Source organism: Halichoeres trimaculatus, unplaced genomic scaffold (assembly GCF_033239565.1).
Source record: "Halichoeres trimaculatus isolate MK-OKI-2021-1 unplaced genomic scaffold, fHalTri1.1 fHalTri1_scaffold_20, whole genome shotgun sequence".
Lineage (NCBI taxonomy): Eukaryota > Metazoa > Chordata > Actinopteri > Labriformes > Labridae > Halichoeres > Halichoeres trimaculatus.
The window spans coordinates 3,087,548-3,104,578 of NW_027437198.1; the positions used below are offsets into that span (position 1 = coordinate 3,087,548).

At 42.3% G+C, this 17,031-nt stretch overlaps 1 protein-coding gene across 1 annotated transcript; it reads right to left on the minus strand.

Moving 5' to 3' along the window:
* Window positions 1-766: 766 nt before the first annotated feature.
* On the minus strand, window positions 767-7,634 carry LOC141809679 (nucleoside diphosphate kinase B-like). The gene is made up of 5 exons (XM_074696828.1): window positions 7,593-7,634; window positions 4,577-4,709; window positions 3,212-3,313; window positions 2,158-2,270; window positions 767-1,006 (listed from the first exon to the last, which is right to left on the minus strand). The coding sequence occupies exons 2-5, from the start codon at window positions 4,691-4,693 to the stop codon at window positions 889-891; spliced, it is 450 nt and encodes a 149-aa protein (XP_074552929.1). The 5' UTR covers window positions 4,694-4,709; window positions 7,593-7,634; the 3' UTR covers window positions 767-888.
* Window positions 7,635-17,031: the final 9,397 nt, after the last annotated feature.

Consider the following 17,031-nt stretch of genomic DNA (forward strand, 5'->3'; position numbering starts at 1 on the left):
TGCACTTTAACATCAGCTTCATTTCAAGTGCTTCTGTCCCTGCTGTACCACAAAGCCTTTTCTCGGCAACAGGGGTAAATGTGGCTGTCATCAGCAGGGCTTAAAATCAACTTTTTTGCTCACCATCCTCTGTGGCCAGTGGTTTCCCAGAGTTACTAGCTACTCAGCTTCTTCACTAGCAACAATTTTGTCGTTATCCTTAAGTTCCTACAGCAAGCTCAGCTGTTTTCCAGTGGTTGGAGCCTGGTCTTGGTCTTGGAACTCACTGAAATAGTGGAACACCTTAGTCCTGCTAAGCTGCAATAGCCTTCCAGAGTCCTCATGTCAGCAAATCAGGTGGTTTTTAGGTTTTCTGCATTCAAAAAAACAAAAAATCTAGAGCAGATCAGGCATTTGCAGTTGTGGTTTCTACTCTGTGGAATGCTTTACCTTTAGCTGTAGGGCTTTTGAATAGCCTCTCCACTTTTAAACTCTTCTAAAGACTCACTTGTTCACTTTGTACACTACGTGTACAACCTCCAACCTCTTTTTCAAAGTCTTCTGTCCAAAAATATAGAGAACAACCACTGCAGTTATCTCCTGCTGGACATGAGAAGAGTGCAGGTTTGAAATTGGGTCTGAGACCAGAGGGTACCTCCAGCCATTGTCATTGTTTTGTCAAAAACCTGTAAGGCATAGCTGCAGACCTCAGATGGTGACAGAGAAACAAAACACACAAACACAAACTGTTGTTGTTAACATGGGACTTTATTGAAAAGTACTACATGCTTTGTTGAATGGAGAATAAGTCAGAGTGTCGACTGCAGAGAGAAGAGGCGTGATGAGGGCGGATCAACAGGGTGGGTGGAGTCCAGTTTGGGATAGTTTACTGGTTGTTGAGCAGTAGGTTTACTCGTACAGCCAGGGCTGGGCACAGGGGGTGTAGTTGACAAACTCCTCCTCCTTGAACCACAGGGCGACCTCAGTCTTGGCATTCTCCAGGGTGTCGCTGCCGTGGATGATGTTCCTGAGAAAACACAGAGTTTAGAAGAGGAGTGAATGGATGGAGGGATGCATGAATTAGACAAGTTTGTGTTCAACATGGTGGAATCAAAATGTTCATTTGATATACATTATATGAAACCCTGGTCATGTTAACATGCAGCCATTAACCCTTTCATATTTTGAATATTTGCAATAATCTGGTTGGGCATGGCCAACACCAATAACCCCTTTGAAAAACCAAAATATGCTCATATTCTGGTTTTTAAAATCCTGAAAATCCCCCCTGGATTCCTCCTTTTCTAACCTGAATATCTGGTAATGTATTCGCCCATTAGGATATCCCCATCCAAAGGAACATTCATTTGTGTTCTGCAATTTTTTTTTTTCCATGTTGGTCTTTTGAGTGCAGGAAGTCCACTGTGCTTCTGCTGCTGCTGCTGTTGTTGTTGTTATGTATACACAAAGAAGAACCGGAAACAATTGACGCATTGCGTCATGACCATAGACTGCATAAAACATGGACGTAGTCTCGCTGACATCACCCGTCTGTTTCTGAAAGTGGCTATAGTGGCCATATTGGTAGTGGCAAGGGCTCTGCCTACAGCCATAGGGCACCGGCCGTCACGTGACCCTCAGCTGTGCCTCTTATTGGGGGAGCTTGCGATCTTAATATTCTCTGAACGGCCGCGTTAGAAAAAAATTCACCCCCCGTACAGTGGGAGCTGGTAGTAAAATTAGCGACTCAGATAGGAGACGTTTTTTGAACCAGGCTGTAAATAGGTTAATTACTGCTTCGAAAATGGCTTTTTTTGGCTTGGTGTGTTTGTGACTTCCACTACTTCCGGAGCAAGCCTCAAGCGAACACTCCAGAAACAGCAGATTTTAGCACTTCCGCATTGTCTCATATTCTCAGGCCGGAGGTTGCCGCATTGGTCATCTGTGCGCCGCTGTCTTGATCAGGATACCATGTAAACAGGAATAACCATGTTCGCTCACGCATGTGCAACGGGTTATTCTGAATGTTTCAGAAACCAGAGTACTGACCTGAACGCGAACATTGACTGCATGTAAACTTAGCCACTGTTTCTACTTAAAATATTTCTACACAACTCTATGAGACAACAGTCAGGAAACATGAACTGAATAGATTAGAGTGTGAAAGTCTGTCCTCACCTGCCAATGTTGATGCACAGGTCTCCACGGATGCTGCCAGGCTTGGAGTCAGCTGGGTTTGTCTCACCCAGCATCATCCTGACCAGCTTCACAATGTTCTGACCCTCCCACACCTGTGGACACATTCATACATCAGGTTAGGCTGCCTTTGCAAAAATGATCACGATTTCCTGTCTGTGGTTTTTACCACAAGGTTCTTTTATCAAAAAACATGGCGTCAACAGTTACACTGATGATGTAAGATTACACAACTCCAACCACGATGGAGCTTCAGCTGCTGTTTTAAACACAGGGGTCGAAGAGTATTCCAGTGCTCCATCATACAACAGTTGTTCAACCTGTAAGCAAACCATCATAGCCGATGTCAGAGTTCTGTATCTGAAGTCGTAACAATAGGGTTTCATCTGCTAACTGCTAACTGCTAACAGTGTCTTGGTCAAAAAGTAGTCTGTAGACACTAGCCTGTTAGCTTGGTTCCAGTCTTTGTCTCCTCTTGCGATGATGATCTAAACTTGATAAACTAAACTGGGCTTTGTGATCAAGGAGTTGATCTTAAGAGAAAACCTTTTTAACCCTTGTTTTCTTTCCTGCTTGATTGAAGTAAATCTTTCTTTTGTTGGACACGTCCTCTCTGTAATGAAACACTGCTGAACATGAAGTGTGGCACTGTAAGTTTAAAGGAATCTGCCACGTGCCAGAGATGATCGGCCTTGTGAGTGTCCTTTAAGAGGTTATGACTTCTGAGTGTGAATCTGACAGTGATTGACTCCACAAAGGGAGAGGAGAGAGAGACCTTGAAAACAAAAGGGTGTGAAGAGAGAACGAGGTCAGCTGGTCAGGCAAGCAGAGTGACAAAAAAGAGACACACACACACACACACACACACACACACACACACACACACACACACACACACACACACACACACACACACACACAGAGGGTGTTTATTAAATGGAAAGAGATATAAAGAGTAAGATATCAGACAAAGTGCCAGAGATGCACAGGATGGCTATGTGTTAGTGCAGTATGTTGTTGTTGTTGTTGTCTTTACCATGGCAAGGACAGGTCCAGAGGACATGTATTTGCAGAGACCAGCGTAGAAAGGCATGTCCTTCAGGTCCTGGTAGTGCTTCTTCATGTGGTCTTCGGAGGCCTTAAGACAAATACAAAATAACATGAATAAAAACACAGGGCTACTTAACACCACAAACACTCAAGTCAGAGTCGCTTTGTGATAACCCTGTGTTTTCTATTGGAATACATTCAAAATGAAATCCTAAGAGTAGGAGAATATGCAGTCATAGAATCATACTAATCATACTGCTGACACTGCTTTATGTCTCAATCTAATACAAAGTTAATTTCTCATTCCCCCTTTGAGCGGTTAAACTGGAGAACATGGATTATTTAAATGCACAGACAGTGCAGGGATTAACACTGACAAACACAACAGCTGGGAATAACTTAGATGAGAGTGTGATGGTGATACCAGCGTAAGCCCTTCAGACCAACTATGACATTCACCAAACCAGCTGCCTCTTTAGAGAGGCAGCTGCTCTTGAAAATAACTTAAAAGAAAAATTATCAGCGTGTAAAAATTAATTTTTAACTTAACTTTTAAAAAGAATTTGTGAGACAATTTTAAAAAAGGTAAGAAAAAGAGAATCTGCAAACCAAAAGACCTCTGATCATTTTGTCATATTTCTGGAAGGGCAGGCAGGAGACTCAGGAGGTTCAAACCCACAGACTGTGAAAAAATGGTTGTCATCTTGCTCAGGTCAAAGTGAGGTTACCACAAAAACTGCTCCCACTGGTGGCTGGCTAAAGTATAGGTAAAAAAAAAATGTCTCTCAAGTCATTAAAGATGGGATGTGGTCAAACTTTAAAACATAAATACACCTCGTATGTTTCTCACACCTTATTGTTGTGGTGATTTGAAGTTATCATTTGGCTGCCTTGCATTCAAATCCTCTTTTTTTTCTCAAAAGCTTCTTTTTCATTAGTAATGGGAAGTTAAAAACAGGGTTTACGTCACGTTTAACTATGATTGATAGCTGTATTGTGCACTTTTTTTCAGGGATTGTAAAATATGTCAGGAGGGAGAGCCAAGAAGGGATTAGGCCCTGTAAGGAAAAAACTGGCTTCAAAACCGTACATGGTGGAGTCACGCTGTCCACTCTATACACAGTCTATGGTTCTAACATTGTCAGAAGATTAACACTTCATAGGAAGTGACTGTCAAGAAAAATGTATTTATCTATATTTTAATGAATAAATTACTACATTATAAATCTTAACCATGTTACCTGAATAACCCAGCGCATTCTTTGGTTGTAACTGTTAACCAGGTTTTATTTCTGACTGTTTTTCTGTAACTTAACTTATAAATCCATCATCCACCCTTCGCCAAGGTTACCTGCATGAATTTGGCAGCAATCAGCCTGAAGCCTCTGGTCTCAAAACGCTTGATGATCTCACCACACAGTCCTCTTTGGACACCATCGGGCTTCACAGCAATGAAGGTACGCTCCATTTCGGCTGAGAGAAGGCTGCGTACACAAAAAAGCACAGAAAAGATGGGTACAGTTGTACAGTTAACTACTGACGTCACTGACATGTTAAACTGTCCAATGTGTATGTGTATGTGTGTGTAAGTACACAGTCTGTTTTTTTGTTGTTGTTGTTGTTGTTGTTGTTGTTTTATTTTTTTATTTTATTTTTATTTTTATTTATTTATTTATTTATTTATTCTGGGGGGGGGCAACTGTTTTCTTTAAACAATCATGAAATTAAAAAAAAACTAGATTCTAGACTTAGGCCCGGTTGCTTGCTTCTTGATGTGCCAACTTCTAATTTAACCACCGTATCATAATAGAATATTTCTCCCTACATTTAACTCTGGCGTGATGGCTGCACTAATGTATTTCTCAGTGTTACATGTAGCATTAAGCACTTTGAGAAATCAGCTGTTCACTTTCTTGGTTGTGTCCCATCTGTGTAACTGACTAGTCGTGTTTGACAGCAGGTCAGTATTAGCCTCAGATCATGTGTTTCATGTGTGAGCTCCATTACTCCTCATTAGAAGCACTTCACTGCAGAATGTGCATCAAACCTGGCCTGAATGCTCTGGCAGCATTTTCCTCTCTCTCAGCACAGAGACACCATTAAGTGAAAGTGGACACCCGCTTAGACAAAGCTCCAACTGCCCAGCTTTCTAATTATACTGCCTGTTGGAATCTGTTCACGTAAAGCCGATATGCGCCAAGGGTAAGTGGCTTCAGCAGGAATTTAGGCTGAGAGAGCGGAAAAACCCCCACAGCTTCTGGGGCATGTTTCTGAGGGTCTAATTTAGGGTTCAGGTTCACATGGCAAAGTCATATTCTGCTGATTTATCAGGAAAAAAAAATTCAGACTCTTTTTTTGTCATGTGGGCCTCTTGGCAATTTATAGGCGAGCAATTTGGCATCTTCACCAGTTAGGTCAGACAGCTGGAGTTGGACGACACTTTCCAGCAATTGCCCTGATATTTTTCATAAGTATTCATTGTCTCCAAAAGGATAAGCACCTATAATTTCTGATTACACCCATGTCCATAGTATACATATATATATCATGAACATGGGTGTAACCCAACTGACCTGCACTGAATCCATTTAAAGCCCTGTGTATTACCCCAGTTAAAGCTCATGGAAGAACTTTGACTTTGAGTTGATTTTTCAAACCAAAATAAATAATTGCATTACTTTTTCATTCTCACAGTCTAGTTTACTTTTTTTTTCATATAGACACATATGTATGACTGTAAGTTTTTTTGTTTTGTTTTGTTTTTTTCTTTTCTTTTTTTTTTTTTTTTAAATAAAAAGGAAATAGATGGAATTTAATATAACATATTTGATTTCTCTGTTGCAATACCATTTTACATTTTCTGTTATTGATCAAAAGCCAGGCTTTCATGATTTAATTCTAAAACATTTGTTGAACAATATTTTAGTTTTCAATTTTAAATTTTGAAACTTTGAAAGAATATTGCTTTGGGTTCGGTTATTTGCTGCATACAATATGTGGAAAAGTTTCAATTGTGGCCTTTTTTACTTGTGTATTAAACCAATTGTTGGAGTGCTGTACACTCAAGGTTTTTATGTTTGAATATTGATATGAATAAAAAAATCCTTTATGTAATGTTCTTTGAAAGTATCATAAGATGGTCTATTTCTTTAGCCATTGTTAAACACGATACATAACAATCAAAAGAATAATAATTAGACCATTAGCTGGCTCACTTCAGTAGAAACAGTACTGTACAAGATCATTCTTCAGTAAACCAATCAGGACTGGACTCACTGTGGGGTGGTTTGTGCCTGGGCCTGAGGATAACAACTGTTAGGAGCACATGGTGCTCTGGCACATGTGAGACCAGTGTTTCTAAATCTGTTTCCTCAGCGTTGACCCCAGAAACATGATCATAACCAATGTTAGAGTTTTTGTAATTCCTTGATTAGAGACTTACAGCTGTTAAAAAAGACGTTTCGTGTCTTTCTGCTGGATTATGACCTCAGATTAAACCAAATTCCATCACTCCATCGCCTGCGATATACTTATTCCCTTTGTGTATGAAAAAGATTTGACTTTACTGATCATGGGATGACTTTTTTTTTCAAACCACACACGTTCATGAATATATTTCTTTTTGTTTCGTCCTTATGCTGTGCAGGATTGCAGCGTTCCTAAAAGTTAATGCTTTGTAAATTGGCAAAGCCTCCGCTCAAACTGTCTTTTGTTAACATAATCTTTTTTTTTGAAAAGCTACTTTTTCTTTTAGAATTTCCTCCGTCTGTGTGACATGTGAACTTGTAATTAGGTGACTGAATGCATCCTCAGACAGCAGCTGTTCAGCGTGACACAGCAGCACGAGCACATGTTGCTGCTGGACGACAAATGCACACAACTGTCCCAAGACAAAATATCAACAAATATTAATTTATCTTGTTTTGCATGAGACTTTACAATACAAATACACTTGACACTTATTTGTCTGAGAAAATAATAATGAAGTCAGGAATCTATCTGCAGGTTTGGAGGTCAGCAAGTATATACAAGTAGCACAAGAATTAAGTTCAGAAAAACTACCCACAATGACAAAAACTGCATGTTTGTGCAGCTAAGGCAGGAGAAAAAGGTATGTGGTGCTGTATTATGAAGAGATACAGGCAGAACTATGATAGTTTATGTAATCACAGCCTGTAACTTTGGTAAATGGACAAGTGCAGCATGCACACACTAGTGAGTGCCATGGAGCAGACGATCAACTGAAAGATACTGTTATTATCATTATTTTTACTCTTTGGAGTTTGGGTTAAGGCTTGTCTTGAACTCACTGTGAGCAAATGATAGAGAACAATAACATGAAGTGTCTTAATGTGTGTGATATCTACCTTGGTTCTGGGTTCAGGAGAACTTTGGAAGACGAGCAGCGGGGATGCGATCACCAAAGCCAAAGACCCAAGACAGGCTCTATTTAAAGGCTGCGCTGACAGGGGGTGGGTGTGAGAAGGCAGCCTAAATTTAGTGTGTGTGTGTGTGTGTGTGTGTGTGTGTGTGTGTGTGTGTGTGTGTGTGTGTGTGTGTGTGTGTGTGTGTGTGTGTGTGTGTGTATGTGTGTGTGTGTGTGTGTGTGTGTGTGTGTGTGTGTGTGTGTGTGTGTGTGTTTTGGCAGCTGAAAGGTGTGTACAGTATGAGTGGCTGGAACTGTGCTAGTGGTTGACAGATCCACAGGCTCAGAGTGTATCTGTGTGATTAACGTTGTGGGAACTCAAATTTTGGGACCCAAAATCAAACAGAAAAAAAGTCATATGATTGACACCCGTTTTCCCACCCTCAGCCACTCACCAAGGTAGTTGTCTTTTTGTGACCATCACAGGGCTGTTACAGTGACAATACAAGTAGACACAGAACACACACAAGTACATTCAGTTCAACAAACAATATAATATATACACGGGTAAATAAAGTAGGTAATATAAAGTAAAATAAAATAACCTCTAAAAAGAAAGGAAGAAAGAAAGAAAGAAGCTAAAATGGGGCAAAGGGGTCTCTCTTTGGTGTTAAGCTCTATTCAAGTTATATCCCCAGCATCATTGGGAGTGATCGAAAGTTTGTATCCAATAAGGCTTATAAGGGGTCCCAGGTCCTATTGAAGGATACAAGAGATCCCTTTGACGAGAACCTCGGCTTCTCCAGTTGTAAACATTGTAAAACATCCTGTACTCGTTTATTGTAAGTTGGGGGACAAAAGCTGCGTTTCCACCAAGCAGTCTGGGTCGTTTCAGTATGGTTTGGGACGGTTTGCTACAGTTAAGCCTGATCCCGTTTGTGTTTCCACGGCAAACTGTGCCCTCTCGTGTAATCTGGATGCCAGAAGCCGCATCTGCTTAACAATAGCGTGACGCTGTAGCAGCTTACCCCGCTATTAAATCCAACAAAGAAGAAAAACGCGACACAGTAAACAAAGAGCACAGATGGAAGACATGCAGCATTTTGTCCTCTCTGTGATTGTCATGTAGCTCTTTGTTACAAAGTGCAATCAAGCTTTGTTTAGAGAATACTGTGTGCCGCCAGGAGAAATGCAGCTGCTGTCGGGGTAAGTGACAGATCTTTTGACCAATCAACGGTCTGCAGTGTTGTAGCTCCATCTTCCAAGAGTGGATCGGTTCAATCTGGCATCCAAAAAAGTAGGCCGCCTCGTCTCGGTTTTTAGGGATCTGTCCTGGGATAAGTCGGTGGAAACGCCGCAAAATGCGCGCCGTACCAGTCTGCTTGGTGGAAACGAGGCTAAAGTTTCCATTTAAACAGGATTGTGCACCTGGCCGGTAAGGTGGTGAAGGCAATGAGGTGATGAGCAGTCATAGTCATAGTTTTTGTCCGCGGGAGTCTAAAAAAAGCAGTCAGAAGGTTCGGTTTTATAGCCATATTAAGAGCTGTCTGAGAGTATTGAACATATTGGACCAGAAGTTTGTGAGTCTCGGGCACTTCCAGAACCTATGTAAATGGTCAAGCTGGAGATTGTTTACAGTGAGTACAAGCTGTCACTATAATTTGGGTATATTTTGGCCTGTCGAGCATGCAACCATCTAGGAAATATTTGATTGAAAACTGAGCTTTTAAGCCTCTGAAAGTCACAGCTCATAGTTGAACTTCACCAACACCTGTGAAGTCAATCAACAGGTGACTCTAGATCAGGCCCACTTCACAAAGTAATGATATGGACCTGATGCTGTAGTTCTTGAACTGAAGAAAGTAATGATTTACAGCCTCCACTTACTCTGTTACTTTGAGTGCATACATATATTAATAGCACAAGCATATGAAGAACTCACATGAGGAAGTATTAGAGCATGCCTGCGCTGTACGTCCCACATACAGTCTGTCTCGGCTAGCGCTTAGTCCTGTCAGCACAACTGTTTTTGTTCCTTAGTCTGAACTCGGTGACCTGCTTCTTCACTCAGATATCAGTGTTCAGATTACCTGCTGCATCAGTCTGTGAGTCCAAAACTCCATCTGTATGTTAGAGCACAACACAAGGTGACAAGGTCCAAAGGTGTTTTAGCAGAAGAAGTGTAAAACTGTGACTTAGCTTTCTACAAATGATCTGTTTAAAAAAATATATACCTCGAAAATAATAATGATTAAAAAATAACAATAAAAAGACTTTGTAGTCATGGCAGTCATGACCTTAGAGTCGTGAAAGTACCAAAGATTCCACCCACTAATCTAGAGGTGGGCTTTGTGACAAACAGGGCAGCTCTATAAAAGTTCTAGCTTCACTTTTGATTTGCCATCATTTCATCCAGACAGTGCATGATTCATGTCTAAAAAACCTGAGCGCAACATAAGATCCAATCAGAGGAAGCTGTGGTTGGAGGTATCAGTAAAAGATTTGATTTAACTCTTTGTCTTTATATCAACACAAACTGTTTTCCAGCAGTGTGAGGTGTGAAGCCAAGAGCCGCCTCAATGAGCAGAGTGCAATTTAATCAGTATCAGTCACTTGGCACTTGTTCATTCAAGACATGCACAGAGGCATCAGGCTGATGAAGCCACACCACTGACATCCCACTCCCTCTGCTAACTAAACCTTTCCTCTTCTTATCAGTGAAATGGTGGAGATCCCTCTGGGTGGTGTGGTTCACAGCAGAACAGACTTCTGTGTTCATTTAGAGTGGACGCTTACAGCTACAGGAAGCTTCATGTCTCTTTGGTAGGAGTTTTCTGCCACCATTCCTCATCCACACTGCTTATCTGGTAAAGGACGCAGCAGAAACCAACAGAGCTGTCAATTCATCCAACCCATAGTCCATCCTCTGAAGTTATTCTGCTTTACACCACATTTACATTGAAGTAAAAAGTACAAAATCCTGGCAGGAGAGATTTTACCCTGGACATTTTTAATGCGAACCCAAAAACCAATTTAACCCAAAAGTTTAATTATCCATGGCTTATTCTGCTGTTAGTCCTTCTATGGAGACAGAGTTGAGTGATTGGCTCTGCTGTGTGATCGAGTGTTTCTTTGTTTGATCATTTCTTCCATCACAGTTTCCTCCTGCTGTCAAGTAAACAGCTGTAATGTATTATATAAAGAGAGGGCTCATTTGCACCTCTTATATAAGAACAACTGAAATTAGACTGAAACTTAAACACACACTCAGCTGTTGCCATGCAAACACACTCTAACAGTCTCCACTTTACATGTCTTTAATCTGAAGCGCCTACCTTCACCCTTCCCCCAAATTTGACCCTAAATATAAACCCTTCTCCTAATCAGGGATGGAAAGCTGTCTTCCCTGGAGGGTACTGGTAACCAATGTACAGTCCTGAGAGGAGGGGTGGCCACTGGGACCCTATCAGCTGGCATTAAAACACACCTCCCCTCGCATGCACTCACACCATATTTCAACTATCTTACATTGCAGAGAATTTGGATCAAAGAAACTGTGCCAACACAGATGAGAGCTTCTAATGTTACTAATATGATCTACAGCTTAATACACACAGGAGTAATGTTTAGAAAAAGCACTGAGTTACAGTAAAAGTACTGATACTGGTGGTTGATAAGACTTCCCTACTAAGTCCTGCACCCAAAAACTTACTACAGTTTATTTAGAATAGAATAGAATAGAATAGAATAGAATAGAATAGAATAGAATAGAATAGAATAGAAAATACTTTATTTATCCCCGAGGAGAAATTCAGGAGTCACAGCAGCATTTAAGAAAACAAAAGTAAGAAAGAGAATAGAAAGTGCAAAAAGGTCCACAAGAAAATAGATGATGACATCCCATCCACCACTCTCCAGCCCAGCCAGTCTCCACCTCCACAGGGTCCAGGACTGTGCCTCCCCAGCAGTCTGTTCAGTCTCTGTCTCCTGGATCCTGTCTGCTCACAGCAGGTGAAGCTCCTCCAATGTGGCGCCGGAGTCTGATGTCAGCTCCGTCAGCCATGTCAGTGAACAGCACGATGCCACTCTGCCCTCCGGCAGCCCCTCTGCCGCTGGGCTAGCACGGCTAGCTCGTCCATCCCACCGGAGATAGATCCCACGTTCCCAACAACGATGGATGGAAGGACAGGTCCACGTCGTCACCTCCCAGCTCACACCAGAGAACCAGCACGTCGTCTTCACCTCCTCTACTAGTTAGCATTGACATGCTACAGGCTGCTAACAGCTAAATTCACATGTAAACAATGCAGCCATGGTTATATGTAGGATCTCCAGACAAACACAGGAGCAAAGTAGTAAAAATATCGCTGAAGCCACAAAAAGTCTGGTGTCCATGACCAATAACGAACCATACAAAGTAATGATCCACTCCAAATACAAAGATGACGAAAAAGAAACAAAAAAGTGACAAGAAACAGACAAAGAAGAGAGAGCTGCTGCAACAGGCAGCTACTTGGGCAGCGCCTAGCAACGAAAAGTAAAAATTTATGTTCCACATCTGCTTTTACTTTAAGACAGATGTGTGAATGAAAGTAGTCATTGTGCAGTTTGAGTCATAGGGACAACCCCAAATTCTACCCCTTAGCTCTTGGTTTTGCGCATGCAGGTGTAGTGAAGTGGTGTCCCAGTTCTCCGTAAGATCAAGAGGAAGAGCTATACAGCCCTTGAAGACAAACTGAGACATCATTGAAATCAAGGGGTTTAAGACATTTCTCATGAACTTGATATTTTTTAACAGCTGTCCTAACCTTTACTACTTCATGTTAATATTAGCCATATTTTGAGTTGTTGGTTTTATCTCAAAATCACCCATTATAACACTCTAGCTACTAGCTAATGCTGCTTTAGCAACAGCTACAGCTAATATTAGCGACGCTGATGTCACACCAGGGTGACAGATTCACAGCAAACAGACTTCACTACAATGAACTGCATTTCATGAATGATTACACAGAGAAGCTGCATTCAGGAGCTGCGTTAGCTTTATAGCTATATAAGTTATGATAAGTTAACGTTACTATTATTCAGAAGCTACATAATATAGCTTCTGTACCTTAAAGTGATACTCTGGGATGGAACAAGTTGGGTCCTATCACAAGGTTTAGGGCAGAAATTACCCCTAAAGCAGTGTTTTTGTGCAGCAGAAGCCCAGGGCGCTCGCACCAAACACCCCCTCCCTGCTCGTCAGCCGGTTTCCTCTGCACTCAGATGGGGCCATATTTTACTTGACCAAAAACACAAATAAACAGACTCCCACCGAAAAAACCTGATATCCGTCTGCATTCACGCTTTATTTAGAGAATTTTTAGCGCGTTACTTCCACACAAAAACACCGCTAAATAAGGCTCTAGTTCTCATCGTGTCTCTTCGTCCTGGCAGACTACCTGCGTTTGTTTATATCTGGCACGCCGCGCGCGGACTGATACACTAAGCAGTGAGCGCCTCGTAGCCAGCTGTGGCTCTGCAGCGGAGGTAGTGCCATTTTACGACATGATGAGAACCACAGATCATGTGAATGTGATGGGAGGTGAGTTCACTGTGAATATCTATAAGAATTTTTACTCCAGGCATTAAAAAGTGTATCTGTCCTTGCAGCACGGCTGGATTAAATCAGAGAAACATTTTATGAGCTTTGGGTAAGTTCCTTATTGAGTTTTTAAAGGTATTAACTCTGTTTAAATGGAAGGTTTTTAGTATTTATACCTGCAGTATGATCATCAAAGGAACATATAAGTGTGTAAAACGTTTGTTTTTTGAATGACCGGCAGAAAAAAAAATACACCTCCATCAATGTCAGCTGTATCAGCTGTATTTTTGTGTATAGCCAGCAGTGTGGTGCTTGCTGTGTGCATTCCAACTACAGTCTGACTGGCTTGGTTTTCAGAATTCATGACTTGACCAGTATTCAAGTGCTGCTGGCCTAGACTTTGGCTCCTTCTGACTGCAGTGGGATTCAGAAGGTGGAGAAGATACACAGACTTAATTTTTAGTATAGATTATTTTATGTTTTCTTTTAGTGTTAGGTGCCAAAAATGGATTCAGTTCAGACGAAGAACTTGACGTGTTTTTCACGCGACATCCTGTTCAGCAGTACTTCTTGCCAGGGTCTTAAAAAATGCAACAATTTGACGTTTTTTTCTGTCAGAGACGTCACAACAGGCGAGAGCTTCTTTGAGATGCAAACATACCACTGTGGAGAAGATTTTCTGAACCAGCTCTTAGTCATGCTGCTATAGGTTTAGACTGCTGGGGGGAACTGACACACAGGGCTACTGTTTCCCTCTTTTTCTGTCAGTCTAACTTCTAGTCTTACTGTTCTGTTATAGTTACTGACCATACACCTCTCTGGGAGGATTTTAGTTTGTCTTGTAGGTTCCTGGGGATCGGTGAAGGAGACGGCCTGCTGCTGTGCTCCTGTCCAACACCAGCTGCTACGGCTTTGGATTGTTGCCGGGAATGGCCTGCTGGTTTCACTTTAACTGTCGCCACAGCACCAAACTTCAGACTGCGTCTGTTTCTCTCTCTCTCTCCCTTTCTGTGTGTGTGTGTGTGTGTGTGTGTGTGTGTGTGTGTGTGTGTGTGTCTGTGTGCGTGTGTGTGTATCCCTATCCCCCCCCCTTCTCTTGCCCCCCATTCTCTCTCCCACTCTCTCTCCTCTATCTGTCTCTCTAACCCCAACACAGTCGAGACAGATGTCTGTCTAACATGAGTCTGGTTCTGTCCGAGGTTTCTGCCCATTAAAGGGAAGTTTTTCCTTGCCATTGTAACTTGCTAAATGCTGCAAAGTCCTGTACTCATGGTGGATTAAGATAAGATAAGACTCCTTATCTTGTCTTGATGTTGGGTTTCTGCTAATAAAATTTTATTAACATTTACGGGTCTAGACCTGTAAATGTTTTTGTAAAGTGTCTTGAAATAACATTTGTTATGATTTGGCGCTATATAAATAAAGATTGATTGATTGATTGATTGAAGATTTTGACAGACTTTAACTTTACCAGGCCTCTGTTGATTATTTTTGCATGCTAAGGTCCCTAAAGTGGCTCAACCACCCGGCCAGAGATCGTTTAATCAGAGAATCTTCTGATTGACAGTGGGCAGGATGCAGTGTTGGGTGTAACAAGTTACAAAGCAACGGGTTACAGTAATGTAACTACTTTTTGGGGTAAAAAGTAGTGTAACATGTTACAACTGAAAAACCATGGTAACGAAATGTAATTCCTTTTTCAGTTGAGTGCAACATTACTTTTCCCAGGGACTGATTTGACAGCCTCAGCTGCACGCATGCGCCATAGTCGCGGGCTCTTATTCCACACTGAGGCTGGTACTCCCGAAAGCAAGAAGAGAGGAGTTATAGTTTTTCTTGTCAAGTGCTCTGTGGCATTTTTCAAAATAAAGAGCACAAAAAAATAACCTGCTATGTGCTCCATAGTAGAACTTTATGTAGGCCTATAAACATTTAGGAAATGAGATGGGGTTCAGCCCAAAGTTGGGCACCACAGAAGTAACATGAAAGTAAAGAGTAACATAAAAAGTTTCTTTCCATTGAGGGTAACTAAGTAAAGTAAGGGACTACTTTTCCCAGAAGTAACGTCTCACAAGCCAATACTACTTCTTAAAAGCAACTTCCCCAACACTGGTGGAATGTTAGTAAATTTAAGTTCAGTCAGTAGTGAACAACGACATCCCGTCCACCACTCGTCCACCACTCTCCAGCCCAGCCAGTCTCCACCTCCACAGGGTCCAGGACTGAGCCTCCCCAGCAGTCTGTTCAGTCTCTGTCTCCTGGATCCTGTCTGCCCACAGCAGGCGAAGCTCCTCCAATGTGGCCCCGGCACCTGATGTCAGCTCCGTCAGCCACGTCCGTGAACAGCAAGATGCCACTGGGCTAGCACGGCTAGCTCGTCCATCCCACGGGAGCTAGATCCCACGTTCCCAACAACAATGGATGGAAGGACAGGTCCACGTCGTCACCTCCCAGCTCACACCCGAGAACCAGCACATTGTCCTCACCTCCTCCTCCTCACCTCCTCCTCCTCACCTCCTCCTCCTCACCTCAAGGGAAATCATCAAGCCTCACACAAGTTAGCATTGACATGCTACAGGCTGCTAACAGCTAAATTCACATGTAAACAATGCAGCCATGGTTACATGTAGGATCTCCAGACAAGCACAGGAGAATAGTAGTAAAAATATCACTGAAGCCATAAAAAGTTTGGTGTCCGTGACCAACAATGAACCATACAAAGTGATGATCCACTCCAAATACAAAGATGACGAAAAGACATGAAAAAAATTTTAAGTAATGGACAAAAACTAGAGAGCTACTGCAACAAGCAGCTACTTGGGCAGCGCCTAGCAACGGAAATTTATTTTTCTTCTTTAAATTTTTAGGGGGCTTTTATGCCTTAAAGAGGATAGTGGATAGAGCAGGAAACAGGGAAAGAGCAGGAAGTGAGATACAGGAGCGAAGCCACAGGCTGGATTTGACCCTGGGCACACCGCTTCAGGTCAAATCTCATGGAGCACAACCTGGTCTGTTAGGCCATCTGCACTAGAGCTTCATAGCTTCCCAACGAGCCCCTGATTGTCTCTGTGTGCAAAGTATTCATGTTAATAACCCCGTGTGTAACGTGTTAAACGTTTTCAGCAGCCTCACCTTTTCCATGGCACACATCCACACTCACACACTCTCCCACTCACTCCTCACATTTTTTTGGTGCTTCATCTTCAGGAGGTAGCACCCCCAATTCACTCTCCATGAAATTCTTTTTTTTTACACCTCACCCATTCTTTTTTCAGTTTTCTGCAGAGGAAAATCTCAGATGCATGGTTCATTTACATGTGATTTACGTATTTAAAGAGGGCGTGTAAAGGGAGGGGTCGGGACTCCAATGTGCGCTTAATTCCTCTTTCATTGCTAGGCACTGCCCAAGTAGCTGCCTGTCGCAGTAGCTCTCTCTTCTTTGTCTGTTTCTTGTATTTTTTTTCGTCTCTTTTTCGTCATCTTTGTATTTGGAGTGGATCATTACTTGCTAACTTAGTGTAAGGCTTGATGATTTCCCTCAAGGTGAGGAGGAGGAGGTGTGGACAACGTGCTGGTTCTCGGGTGTGAGCTGGGAGGTGACGACGTGGACCTGTCCTTCCATCCATCATTGTTGGGAACGTGGAATCTATCTATCTCTGGTGGGATGGACGAGCAAGCCGTGCTAGCCCAGCGGCAGAGGGGCTGTTCACAGACCTGGCTGACAGGGCTGACATCGGACGCCGGCGCCACATGTAGAAGCTTCACCTGCTGTGGGCAGACAGGATCCAGGACACAAAGACTGAACTGACTGCTGAAGAAGCTCAGTCCTGGACCCTGTGGAGGTGGAGACTTG

Coding starts and splice junctions, on each gene's coding strand:
- LOC141809679 (XM_074696828.1), bottom strand. CDS start 4,693: ATGGAGCGTACCTTCATTGCTGTGAAGCCCGATGGTGTCCAAAGAGGA. Junction 2,271..3,211: donor CTGGACCTGTCCTTGCCATG/GTAAAGACAACA, acceptor ATGTGTCCACAG/GTGTGGGAGGGTCAGAACAT. Junction 1,007..2,157: donor CTGTGCATCAACATTGGCAG/GTGAGGACAGAC, acceptor GTGTTTTCTCAG/GAACATCATCCACGGCAGCG.